The 13,020-nt window shown below is 39.0% G+C and overlaps 1 protein-coding gene and 1 long non-coding RNA gene across 3 annotated transcripts; one reads left to right on the top strand and one right to left on the bottom strand.

Annotated features, from left to right (window-relative positions):
* Nucleotides 1–443: 443 nt before the first annotated feature.
* LOC146687882 (endophilin-A2-like) lies at nt 444–12,956 on the top strand. 2 transcript variants are annotated; one of them, XM_085438856.1, is made up of 9 exons: nt 444–748; nt 6,941–7,009; nt 7,164–7,380; nt 7,631–7,764; nt 8,015–8,173; nt 9,056–9,159; nt 9,518–9,651; nt 9,777–9,836; nt 10,528–12,956. In XM_085438856.1, exons 1-9 carry the CDS (start codon nt 704–706, stop codon nt 10,713–10,715), a joined length of 1,110 nt encoding a protein of 369 aa, XP_085294982.1. In that variant the 5' UTR covers nt 444–703; the 3' UTR covers nt 10,716–12,956. The 2 variants fall into 2 exon arrangements, with proteins under 2 accessions (XP_085294982.1, XP_085294983.1); XM_085438857.1 differs by lacking the exon at nt 9,777–9,836 and having other exon boundaries at nt 452–748.
* LOC146687883 (uncharacterized) lies at nt 9,595–10,528 on the bottom strand. The gene is made up of 2 exons (XR_014916351.1): nt 10,430–10,528; nt 9,595–9,763 (listed from the first exon to the last, which is right to left on the bottom strand). It is a non-coding gene; the product is annotated as an uncharacterized LOC146687883 (long non-coding RNA).
* Nucleotides 12,957–13,020: the final 64 nt, after the last annotated feature.

Raw genomic sequence — 13,020 nt, 5'->3', positions numbered from 1 at the left:
CATGAAAAAAGTTCTTGCATATGGTTACCGTTCGGTGTGGGCTAAAACCAAACGTGAAAAGCCAAGAGCATTGTTGTACTTGATCTTGTACACTGTACACTCTAAAGTTTCCACATGCCATTAACCATAGATCTACAACAAAAATCGATTTGCTAGAATTAGTTAGTTCAGGAAATCACTTTAGCTGACTGTGACTTTCTTCCTACAAACTCGTTTTGTCCTCAGTAAATTAATTTAACACCTCAAATTAAGGTTTAGATTTTTTTTTTACTTTTTAAAATGCATTTTAATCTTTTATATTCAGCTATAAAATATTATTTGAAAATATAATAGGTGAATCAGTAGTGGAAATCGTGTGGAAAAACGAATGACCAGTTACTTATTAGAATAGAGAAACAACCTTTAGGCTTCAGTACTTGCAGTTTTAATATGGAGTAACGATACCTTAAGGTGGGCAGTTTATTAGTATTTTTATTTATTAGTCTACACGAAGTGCTTTGGTCTACTTTATCCAGCCGGATGGAGCCTCCCACACGAACCTGAAGCCAGGAAACTGTGGTTGCTTAGCAAACTTCTCATCCACGATCCAAAGTTTGGAGACGTGTTGCTCAGTCGCTGTTTGTGCTGTGAACTCAGAGCAACTGCTTTCCTTACGTTTCCCCCCTTCTTTGAGGTCCAGGTGGCAACGCTGAAACCTGCAAAGATGTCCGTCGCAGGATTTAAAAAACAGATTTACAAAGCCACTCAGGTAAGCGCGCGACAGTTAAACATTAGCCTGTCGTTTAGTTAGCCATGTAGCATTCTGACTACCTGGTTAAGCACAACGGAAAACTTTAACAACAAACAATTAAACACCTCCAGCTTGCTGCATATACCATAGGCTATGTTTTTGTTAAACATTTCAGAATATGACAAATGTGTTGCTAACGTAACGGCTAACGTAAAAGTTAATAGTTGACTTTATCTTAGCTAATGCTAATTAGCGAAACATTGACACAGCACTGGTTAACCCAGCTGTTAATCTTTCTATAAAAGTTTTGTTTTCCTCAAGTCTAACGATTTGTATTTATGCACCCACTGTTTTCTGATAAATTACTTTTTCCCCTAAGAAAGTGAGACCTGGGAACAGTATTTGTACCGAGCTTCTACCAAAGTTTTGTACTACCTGGCTTGTGCTCTTGTTAAATTGATGTTAAAAGAGCAGCAGACAATCGGAGGTTTCTTTTCCGTCTCCCAAACAGAGACCTCGTACGTTGGGTGGAGTTTCTTCGTATCTTTTCAGTGTTTTGTTGTTGTTGTTGTTGTTGTTTTCCATAGCAGGGCAGTTAGCCAGTCTTGTTCAAAACTAAGGTTCCTTATCTGTTTCTTGGTGTATCGCAACAACCCCGAGACAGATGAGCTGTCCTGTTAAGATGATAACAGTTAAAAGTAAACTAATTTTAAGTGTTTAAGTTTCATATGTTTCCCAGCTGTGTAAAATGATCTGTCATTATTTCTTAGATATTCTGTTCATCAGTCACCTGGTGTAATGTTCTTTTTTTTTTTTTTTTCCATCTTCAATAAGGAAGTATAAAACTCTAAGCTTAAGAGTTCAGTGCTGTGTTTTAAACATTAGCTTTTCTCATTGCTGAGCATCTCCTATGTCACATAACAAGCATGTAAAAACTGAAGCAGCACACGTTAACATAGACAGCTGAGGGATTTGAAAGCTTAGATTCAGATGATTACACAAATTTAAGTCTGTGCATTCTTGTTACATCATGAATTTATTGTACTGGGTTTGTCTCCAGCTTCCACTTATCCATTAACAGTAATGCTTGTTATCAGAGAAACATAAATAGCTGCCCTTTGATGTAAATGCAAAACCTGCCCATGACCTGCGTTGTCCCTGTACCAGCTTTGCTAACATCATGTGATATAAAAGGGATTGCGCTTACGTCGGTGGGTGTGTGCGTCCTCCATTGTAAGTAATGGAATCCTAGTAATGTGGATACTGCCCAAGCCAGCTTCAAACTCACAAGTAATAACACAGATCTAGTTGTTATGTTAGTACTGTAACAACGGATAGGTGAATCCACAGAAACCAGTTCTTGCTAAACTAGCTGCACAAGTGGTTTGCTAACTATACAGAACAGTGACCAGTTCCTGTCATAGAAAAATCAAGAATTATTTAATATGCTATGGCTGCAAACACACAAGATTTATACTGAGTGTTTTTTTTATCTGAGTTGTACTACCTGGCCCAGCACAGCTAAGCATCTTGTCATTCAGGTTTTAAAAGAAAAAAATGGGGTGGAGATTATTAGTTGTGTAAGGTAATTGCCTAACAGACTTACGTCATATGGCCTAGATATTAATTACATATAGATTCTACATTTACATTTTAAAGTTAAATCTTAAATAAAATGTGCGATTTTTCAAATTACTGTTTTTAGTACTTTGCCCACACAAAACCCCCCACAATTTTTATTTCCTATAGCCACTGTTGCAGGAAACAACTAAATAAACAAGCCCTTCAGCATGTTTTACAGTTTATAAGTGAAGTGCCAAATCCCTGTGCAATATCACATAAATGCTGAATGGTTCATAACCGTATCAAAAAAATCAGTGCACCTTTAATTACTCAGATTATTAAGACTTCCTTTATGTTTGACAGACTAATCTCTCCTCGGCATGTGGCCACCAGTGTTGCACAAATTTCTGCCATTCTTCAGAGGCCATTTTTAATTTGCTCCTTATTAGAAGGACTTTGTGTTGCTTTACCCTTTATCTTATTAAAATATCCCAAACAAATACCCCAGACTAGAGCAGGGCGATATGGCCAAAAATATTTATCACGATATATATTTGAAAATTTGTGATAACGATATAACCGACGATATAATTGATGCGAGACAAAATACAACTCCACAACATTACTAGCGCAAAAAGACAACCTTCCATTTATTTTCACTTAAACAAGAAGCTGGTTTTTATGTACATTAAAGCTTTATAAAAATGTAACAGTGCAAATGCAAATTCCTTGCTGAAAGTTTAACCAAAAGGCATTTCCAGTAGAAATGGGCTGACATATCCTGAGCATAACCATATATAATATCCACTGAAGTTAAAAAGAGGTGCTTTGCAACATTAAACTGCAGTGTGCAGTACGTATTTTTTGGACCATAAGGTGCACGGGATTATAAGGCACATTAAGCGAAACAAAGCAGTCAGATAAATCAAACTTTATTAAACTCATTCTTCTTGCTTCCTCCACTTCTGTACCATTGATTCATTAATGTTGAATTCTCTGGCAGCTTCTCTATTCCCATGTTGTTGCAGTATATTAATGACTAACCTCGTATTGTGGATGGATTATCTCAGTTGTTCTCCTGACTGAAGTTTGGTCCGTTTACAGCACCCTGCCATGCGATTGCATTTGTCTCTAACCATGAAGAACCTTCACGTTAACTTTTATAAGTGGAAAAGTGTTAGTGTTCGTCCTCCAGCTTCACTGTTTATGTTATGCTAACATAGCTGTGTCGCTAGCGATCACGTAGCACATCATTATATACCAGCTAGCCCAACTTCAGTAACCCTACAAACGTCACTGCTGTTTAGTTTCCTGTCTTCATTTATGTTGGAAGTGATAGCAGAGCTGTACGTTTGATTTTTTTCAGAAATCTCTCAGTCAGAACATGCTATATCATGCTTAGGTAACTAGCGAAACTAGCGAGCTAACTTCCGCTAGCTTCCTGCTAACTTCTAACTCCGTTAAATGTAATAACTTTTGTTTTCATGGATGCCTGGAAGTTAAACTTTATAGTTACACCTGGTAAAGCAGCAATTCTGATCGTTTTATTAAAGATGAAAGAATTTAGACAGTTTTTAACTCTAAGTGATGCTGCAGTGTTGTTTGACCTGAAGTATACGGAGTTTAGGACCCAGATTACTCCCAGATTTAAGAGCATCTTAGTCCGACAAATATGACAATAACAACGGCCGCTTGCATGTTCTGCAAAAAAATGTGCTTTGTTGTGTATCTGACGGACAAACACCAAACCAGTTCCACATCACGGAAGTTGCACCATTTTTACAAACCAATTCTGGTTCATCTGTTTCACTCAACAATCGGCCATGTGCGTATGAAAACAAAGGCACTGCGCATGCGCGTTTTACTCCCGTTCTATCGCGATATTTCATTTTCCTATCGTTGCCTAACATTATACCGGTATTACCGTGAACGGTATAATATGGCCCAGCCCTACCCCAGACGTGCAGGCCCAGGTCAGAGTTTTGTGTTTTTACCAATAATATAGAGCTGCCATGCCAGAGGAACAGAGGAAGACCACAGAGGAGATTCATGGAGCTAGTGGTGGAAGAGATCCTCAGTGTTGGTGTGAAAAAAGAGAATGTTAGGGATAGGGTGAGATGGAGGGAGATCATCCTTTGTGAGTGCGCATGCGCCATTAGCGTGCTGCCTGCTGTAACCCCTAATTTCCCTCGGGATGAATAAAGTATTCTGATTCTGATTCTGATTCTGAAAGGGAGGAAGTGTGTAGTGTTTTGGCATTGTGCTTTGCATCTTTTGGCTACAGTATTCCCTTTTTGCCAGTTTTTGGAGACTGCCAGTCATCTTGTCAGACTGTGTCATGGTGTCATATGGATCATCCAACATATTTTTACAGAAAATATGTCAGCTCAAATGGGGCCTGCTGGGCCCCATTTGACATTATAATTCATTATAATTAGCCCATTTTGAACTTGGAAATGAATTTGATTTTAAAGTGGTAATTTCTGCTCCTTAGTATACTGAAGCCAAACCCTTTCACAGGAGCTGAATTGGTTTTACTTTTCTTGTTGGCCAAAGACATTTCTTGGACTAAGCTGAATTAAACCTGCCACTGTCTCATGTGGTGCTCAATAGAAGATGGCTAAGCTAACATTGCAAGGTCAGATCTGCACCTAATTGCTTGTTTGAGGTCATTGCTGGAGGTTTGGTGAGTTATTAAAGCCAAATGTTCACTCACTGTTTTCCCTCCTGCAATGGGAATGTGTGTTTGTCTGTGTTCAATAAAGCACAGAAAAATAGTTGTATTTTTAACTCAAGCCTTTGATTAGTTTCAGATCAGATCAGATTTGTTATAAGGGCAGAAAACCACAGAGCTGCAATGAGCTAAGTTTTGACTTCCCACTGTGCATAACAACTTCTCATCTGGTACAAAGAGATTCTTTGATTTCAGTTTCTAAATAGGGAAACATCCAGGGCTAATCTATTTCCCATGAACCCTTTGGTGATAGGTGCTTAGGGTGAATTTCAGAGTCATTGAAGGTTAGAAAAAAACATTGCCAGGCCTGTGTACAATAAACTGGAGAGATTGATCGATCCATCTGTTCATAGAGTTTTATGTGTAGTGTGTTGCTGACAGCTGCACTGGACTGAACTGAACTGAAATAAGAGCGCGCACACACAATGAGCCTCTGTTTGGCTTGCCAGGAGACCTAGTGGAAGAAAGATGAAGCCTGCATCTGTGATTATTAAAATTATCCATGGATGTGGCTGTAGTGTAGGAAACTCTGCTAAAAGTCTGTGCTGGCCTAATGGAAAAAAGGAAAACTTCTAGTATAATTCCTTATGGAATTATGGTTCTAAGTAAAGAGGAAAGAACTCAGTCCCTCACACAGAGCTGAGGAGGTTGCTTCCCCCATGGAAAATGGACAAGTATTGGAACTTGGGAGTTAATTAAAACAAAATCTTGAAAGATAAACAACAAAGTTTTAAAAGCAACAAAAGCAAAGGCGTTGCAGAGGGTTGTGAAAACTGCCCAGCGCATCGCCGGAGCACCACTTCCTGCCATAAAGGACATCTACAGGAAGCGGTGTCTGAAAAGGGCTGGGAAAATCATCAAAGACCCCTGTCACCCATCACATGGACTCTTCACCTTCCTGCCCTCTGGGAGGCGCTACAGGAGCCTCCGGACTAAGACCATCAGGTACCGGAACAGCTTCTTCCCCACAGCTGTCAGACTCCTGAACTCTGCCTCCTGACATCTGCCCCACGTTAACACATGGACATACACACATCCACAACCACCTACACACACAATGGACAACTGTACCCTCATACACACAATAATAACATGGACTGAGCCACCACTCTCAACCACTAGCACTATAGCCTCTGTAGAAATTATCCACATATTTCACTTATCTTAACTGCATTAATGTATAATTCTCTGTAAATAATCATTCTGTACAATTCGATAATTTTTAATTCTACAACTGTTTATAAACTGCATAGTTCACATTTCTGTATAACTGTATATCTCATATTTCTGTATAGTTTTTTTAAATTTCATATTCTGTATAGTTTTTCATATTTATATCCTGTTCATAGCCTGTACTCACTACAGCCTGTACATACTTATAGTTATAGCATATTCATAACATACTTCATACCGTGTACATTATAACATACCATAATAGACCCATTTCTGTAATATACTCACATATCTATATTATTGCTAACATATATTTGTAATATATCTGTATCATGGCTAAAGCACTTCTGGATGGAAACAAACTGCATTTTGTTGCCTTGTACTTGTGACATGTGCAATGACAATAAAGTTGAATTCTATTCTATTCTAAAAGCACAGGTGTCCTTGGATCTGGAAGTGGATAGAGTTGTATGCAAAGGGTTAGGCATTTTGTGTTGGCGCAGACAACCAGCATTTTAGATTCTCTGGAGATTATTTAGAGAAGCCAGAATTTGTCAAGCTCAAATGTTTACAACATTTGTAGAAAAAGTGGCTTACAGTTTTCAGAAACATTCACAGGGATATCAATAGAAATTTTATATGAAATATTTTTCTTTTTCAGTCTTCGTAATCCTCCGTGAAGGCCAGTCAGAATGTTAATTTCAGTCAGTTGTATTTTTCTGTTTGCTCTGGGTTCACAGTTGATGAGTGAGAAGGTTGGAGGTGCAGAGGGAACCAAACTGGATGAAGACTTCAAGGACCTTGAAAGGGTATTTATTGCATTCCACATAATACTTACAGCTCATGTGTTTAAGTTGTATTAGCTTGTTGAAATAATTTCTTCCAGCTTCCTTTGATTTACATAAGTGGCCCTAATGGCATTCAACTTGCATTAAATTTTTTTCATTTCTTGTGTGCCACCAGAAAGCTGATATTACTAGCAAAGCAGTAGTGGAAGTCCTCAATAAAACAACAGAGTACATCCAGCCTAATCCAGCAACGAGAGCTAAGCTTAGCATGCTCTCCACAGTTTCCAAAATCCGTGGGCAGGTCAACAGTCCAGGCTACCCCCAGGCTGAGGGCCTGCTGGGGGAGTGTATGACTAAATATGGACATGAAATCGGCGAGAGTAGCAACTTTGGTAAGAACAGCAGTTAATAGCAGGAAAAGATATAAGGTAGAAGAGGCATGTTATACTTGATAGCATATGCTTTAAATTAGGAAAAGACACAAGAATGTGGACAGTATGATAGGGGAGTTGTGTGCATTTGTGAGGGGGTTGCCGACAGACATTGTTAATTTGGGGGCTTTGTTGTGTTTGATTGTTGCTAATTACATGACTCATATTATCTTAGGCATGCTCATGCTAATTGTGTGTGCATTTTCCACAGGTGGGGCTCTTATAGATGCAGGAGAGTCAATGAAGAGGTTGGCTGAGGTCAAGGATGCGCTGGATATTGATGTGAAGCAGAACTTTATTGACCCACTGCAGGGAATCGCTGAAAAGGACATCAAAGACATTCAGGTAGACTCAAAAGATTTTGCGCATACAGGCCTAGGCATTCACTAATGAGCTCTACAGTCTGCATGTGAGTTACAATGTTATAAAAAAGTATTCAGAATCCAAGCTGACATTGAATTACACTAATGACAAAGAACATTTGTCAAAGCAGTTATGAACAAGTGAAAATCTTTTGATGTTTGTATGATAGTATATATTCTGTGAAATTTCATCCTCCTAATTGTAACACTAATCTCCCACCCCCACTTTGCAGTTCCACCTGAAGAAGTTGGAGGGCCGCCGTCTAGACTATGACTATAAAAAGAAACGTCAAGGTAAAATCCAAGATGAAGAGATCAGGCAGGCCCTGGAAAAGTTCCACGAGTCCAAAGAACTGGCTGAGCGCTCAATGCACAACCTCCTGGAGACAGATGTGAGTATTAAGTAGTACAATGTGGCTTTTAGAACTGCTGCGCCAAGTTCCTTCAACAGATAGTTGTAAGAAAACCTGACATTGTTTAATGAGTCTGATGTAACAAAAGTATTGATGTGATTAATGCCACATTTGTGGCTCTGTGTAAGACCAAAAGGATTAACTTGTAGGAAGACTGTATAAACTTAGATTATATATCTGCAGGAGTGCCAGTGAGACACTCTTTGTTATTCTACAGCACTATCAGCATTATGCATAATGAAAAATACTTTGATAGAGACTGAATGTATTGTGACAAGAGATCCCCAATGAGTTTAAAAGCAGCAGTAGCTTTTAATTTTGACCAATTGTTAACCTAGTTCAGTGTCAACAAACATGGTTATTTAGTCTATAGTCATCTTTAATCATTTTAGCAAGAATAATGATTTAGGGCAGATTTTGTGGCTGCCAAGCTATCTGTGTACCAGTACTTGCAGATCTAAGTCTAGGAGGAAATGTATTATAATGCAAGGTATGCTGATGGATTACTTGTTAAAGTCTGTAATGGTGCATTAATACAGTAGCACTAAACTGAGAAAAGAGTGGCAAGTCACATAAGAAACTACGTAGCGAACATGAGAACCATGTGAAATTACATTGCCCAACTGTTTCACTGTTGCATGTTTTGGAAATGCATGTAGTTGGCAGCTCACAGGTTCTCCAACATCAAAACACACAAGTATTTAAAGGCAGTACGTATCACCTGACTTGCCTTGTTTTTTTTCCAATGTGCTGTGCAGTTACGCGAAACCCGTCAAACCTGTTTGGTGTGGTATTTGCTGTCACCATGTTTCGTTTCTTTTTTCTGTTTTTTAAATACTCATCATGTTTCTGCCTTTGTAGGTGGAGCAGGTGAGTCAGCTGTCGTCTTTTGTGGAGTCTCTGCTGCAGTATCACAGACAGGCCACACAGATCATGGAGGAGCTTTCTGACAAACTGAGAGAAAGGTCAGCACCAGACTATTTTTGGAAAGTGGCATGCCTTTTGTATGTTGAGGCTTCGTCCTCTGGCTCATGACAGGATGATTCAGCCGTATCTTTTATCCATCTGATTACATCCAATGAATACCAAGCTGCAAAATATGTTTAGTTTTTTGTTTTTCTGTTAGAGAAACAAAATATCAGTTTAGTTTAGAACTTTAGATCATTTTGTTTTCTTTTAATAAAATGTGTCTAGTTTTTGTGATTGGATTAAAGCCCAAAATAAGATCGGCCAACTCTTTGTTAGCATGTCTGTATTTGTATTGGCACATCTTCTACTTGTGAGCTCAAAGAGGTAATGGTTTGTGATTCTGATTGTTTGCAGGGTAAATGATGCTCAGTCTCGCCCAAGACAAGAGTACACACCCAAACCCAAACCAGCCTTTGATTTTGGAGAAGTAGAACACTCAAACGGAGGATGCTCTTCATCCGCTTCAAGCCCTCCAGCTTACTCTTCTGGTACACTTCTTTCATTCTGTTTTATCCCTCTTCATATTGTGTGTGTGTGTGCGTGCGTGCGTGCGTGCGTGCGTGCGTGCGTCTCATTCATATGACTGATGTGTCTTTCCTTCTGCAACATTAAGCAAACACAGCACAGTATCAAGGGCCATCCTTCCAAAGACCGTCCATCAAGAACAGACGGCGTGAGTGGACAGAGGAAGAAAATGTGTCACTTGCACTGAACTTAAAACTATTACTACTACTACTACTCAGCCTGTTGCACATCTTTGTAGCAGAAAAGTTTATGCATTAGTGTGAAGTGTCTCACTAGCTTTGCTACACTGTGATTGGTGGGTCAATTAATAACCAAGGCTGCAGATACATACATTCATTCATTGGCAAACAAAAACACATCTTAAATAACCATTGAGTATGGTATTATGTATGAAGTTGTATGTATCTGACAGCTTAGTGCACTGATGACTGAATCTTCTGAATCTCAAGAAGAAAAAAAAACAATCGTGATGTACCCAAATATTTAATTTGCAGTTTAAAGTCTGAATCAATTCTCAGACAAAAGAGAAGAAAATAATGGGGAAAATATGTAGCCTGATTTGTACTCCTGCATTGATTTCTTGAGGTTCAGAAGGATTCTCCTTAAGCACACTGGTGACTAACTTAAAAGTCTTTATGTTTCCAGTTTTTATGACTTGGACTTCATGGCTACAGAGTGGACTGGAAAACATTGGTGTTAAATTCCCTATAATGAAAACCTTTCAAAGGAGAATATACTAACCTCGTTGAAGGGAAATTGTTTCCATGGAATAACTGTATTTGTTTTTTGTTTTGTTTTTCTCCCTTTCTCCATCTCTGTGCCTCTGTCTCTTTCTTCAGCTGAGCCTTGCTGTAAGGCCATGTATGACTTTGAGCCAGAGAATGACGGAGAGCTGGGCTTCCAGGAGGGTGACATCATTAAATTGGTCTCTCAAATCGATGAGAACTGGTATGAAGGAAGCCTCCGTGGAAAATCAGGATTCTTCCCCACCAACTATGTTGAAGTGATGGTCCCTCTGCCACACTGAAAACAGCAGGGGTTAAGATTATGAAGAGTGGAGGATAAAGGATTACCAGATCTCTTGATAACAAAGATTATATAAAGAGTAAATATCAAGACAATGACCAATATTATTTTGTATCTCAAGGTTAAAGAGTACACACAGATTTGTAAAAACATCAAGGGCAGAGGAATGTTCGATGAGCCAAATTATATCGTAATATTTGGGTGCTTCTGTCATATCCTGAGTTTTATAGCCATTCTCTATGCACCTGTGCACTTTTTACACTACACCTCTATCACCAGGACTGATTAAGAAATGCTGAGAGAGAATGGTGTTTGGGGAAGAAATGGTCTACAAACTCCTAAGTGCAACAACTTTATTTTTCTTATCCTGTTTTTATACTCAGAATATTACGTTTCGTTCTATGCATTGTTCATATTGGTACTACACACATGCATGCGTTCCTCTAAACACTATTCATACACTCCCATTTTTAATCTCTGTACCTTAAGGCCTTAGTACTGTGTGCCAACATGGAGGACTGGCTACCCTTTATCAATGTTTAGTCTCTGCCGCCCTCTAGTGGTCACAGAGTTTCTTCTTAGCTCCTTATTCAGCAACACTATTCTGTGATGTTTGTTGGCTGTTTCTTACCAAATCTATGTTGGGTAGTTTGTCCTAAGTTTTAGTTTGCAGATGTTGAAACAGCGTGAGTGAGTCAATAGATGTATTTTTTTCTAAACATTGGTAGTTTTAGCATTAACAAAAAGAATTGCAGTTAAACTCTAAAAATTACAATTTAACATTATGTAACGCAGGTTACTTACAACCTAGATCATACTGCCCTCATTTTATTCAACATGGATGCCAAAGAATTTTTTTTTTTTTTTAAATTTCCAAAATGCAAAGGGCTGTTCGTGTGCACAATTGTGTTGATATTTCAGATGATTACATGCAGCATCCCACCGTTCATGTTGTGCAGCGTTACACCAAAGCCAAAACCATGTTCTTTTAGTTCCTGTTTTCTCAGGCTCTATTGATACTGCTGGCAGTGTCACTCATAATGTTCTGTGGGGTGTTTTTTTTTTTTTTTTTGTTTGTTTGTTTTAATTCAGCTGTTTGTTTCATGAACTTTCTGTCACTGGTGCATTTTCCACGTCAGTGCTCGGGTGAGCTTGGCCTTATTATTCTAACCTCCAATTTGATGCGTGGAATTTAATCTGATGTGTGTTTGGTGTTTTTTGTACCTGCCTCAGTTTTCAGGCCGAAACTGCATCAGACCTGATGGGGGTTACTATCTTCCAGTGACTGTGTACTGAATTTACAAATAATAAGGAAGGACCTTTGCACAATGGCTGGTTTCAGTTCCAATTAAGCCTATTACAAGCAAACTATGAACTGTCATGGTCTGTGCTGTTCACTAGAATGCCAACTTTCTCCTCTTGTCATGATCCCCTTGTTAGACCGTCCCCTGCCCCACTCATCTCTCCCATCTCCATTTAAACTGAGAGTGGAACAGACAGGTCTTTTCAGCAGGCAAGGGCACACAGCACTGGATTATGCCCTCCCCCACTATGCGTTATTCACCACCTGCCCCTGTGCCCCTACCCCCTTTCTCATTATCTACCCCATCCCAAGCCCACGGTGCCTCTGAGGCTCAGTCTCCCAGTCCATAATACCATCATTGCTATCACAGTAGATACCTCTTAATGTTTTGCTTGCATCTGTGCTCTGTTATTAGTGGTATGCATTGCACCGGGGGTTTGGCATAGCAGACTAATAATTGTGGTTCAGGTGTGGGTTTACATGCCTCATTACACCTAATCAAAAGCCCCCTTCCCAAGTTTAGGAGAGGAGGAGGGTCAGGGACTCAGGGGCTCAGGTTGAGCTGTTCTGTAGCTTGTATAATATTCATGAAGAACAAAGGGCTAAGATCAGCTTTTGTCAGCTGCTGCTCTTACTGTGGAAATAAAGCTTTTATTTCTTTTCCCCCCCATCATGCACGCTTTTGAATTTTCTGTGAAAGTAGCCTAACTTTTTGTATGTTTTTTTTATTCTAGCTTTTGCCATATGCAATGCCTCATTTTTTGTAACTGTGACACAATAGGGAGAAATGTTGAGACTAAAAGTGGGATTATCCTGGATTATCTTTAGGATGTATGAATTACCTCTATGCTAAATGTAATCTTGTGTATTGTATAATTAATGTGGTGTATGAATGAATGCTGTCCATTTGCTTCTTTAAATAAATGTTAAGTAATTTGTCCCGTGTGTCTGTGTAAAACTAAACTGCTACAGTTTTTGTTTTGATTTTTTTTTTTTTTTTTTT

The sequence above is a fragment of the Copadichromis virginalis genome, linkage group LG18, assembly GCF_057382275.1.
Source record: "Copadichromis virginalis isolate Kocher_CV1m ecotype Utaka linkage group LG18, C_Virginalis_male_GT1.1, whole genome shotgun sequence".
NCBI lineage: Eukaryota > Metazoa > Chordata > Actinopteri > Cichliformes > Cichlidae > Copadichromis > Copadichromis virginalis.
This window is presented reverse-complemented; position numbering and strand designations above follow the sequence as displayed.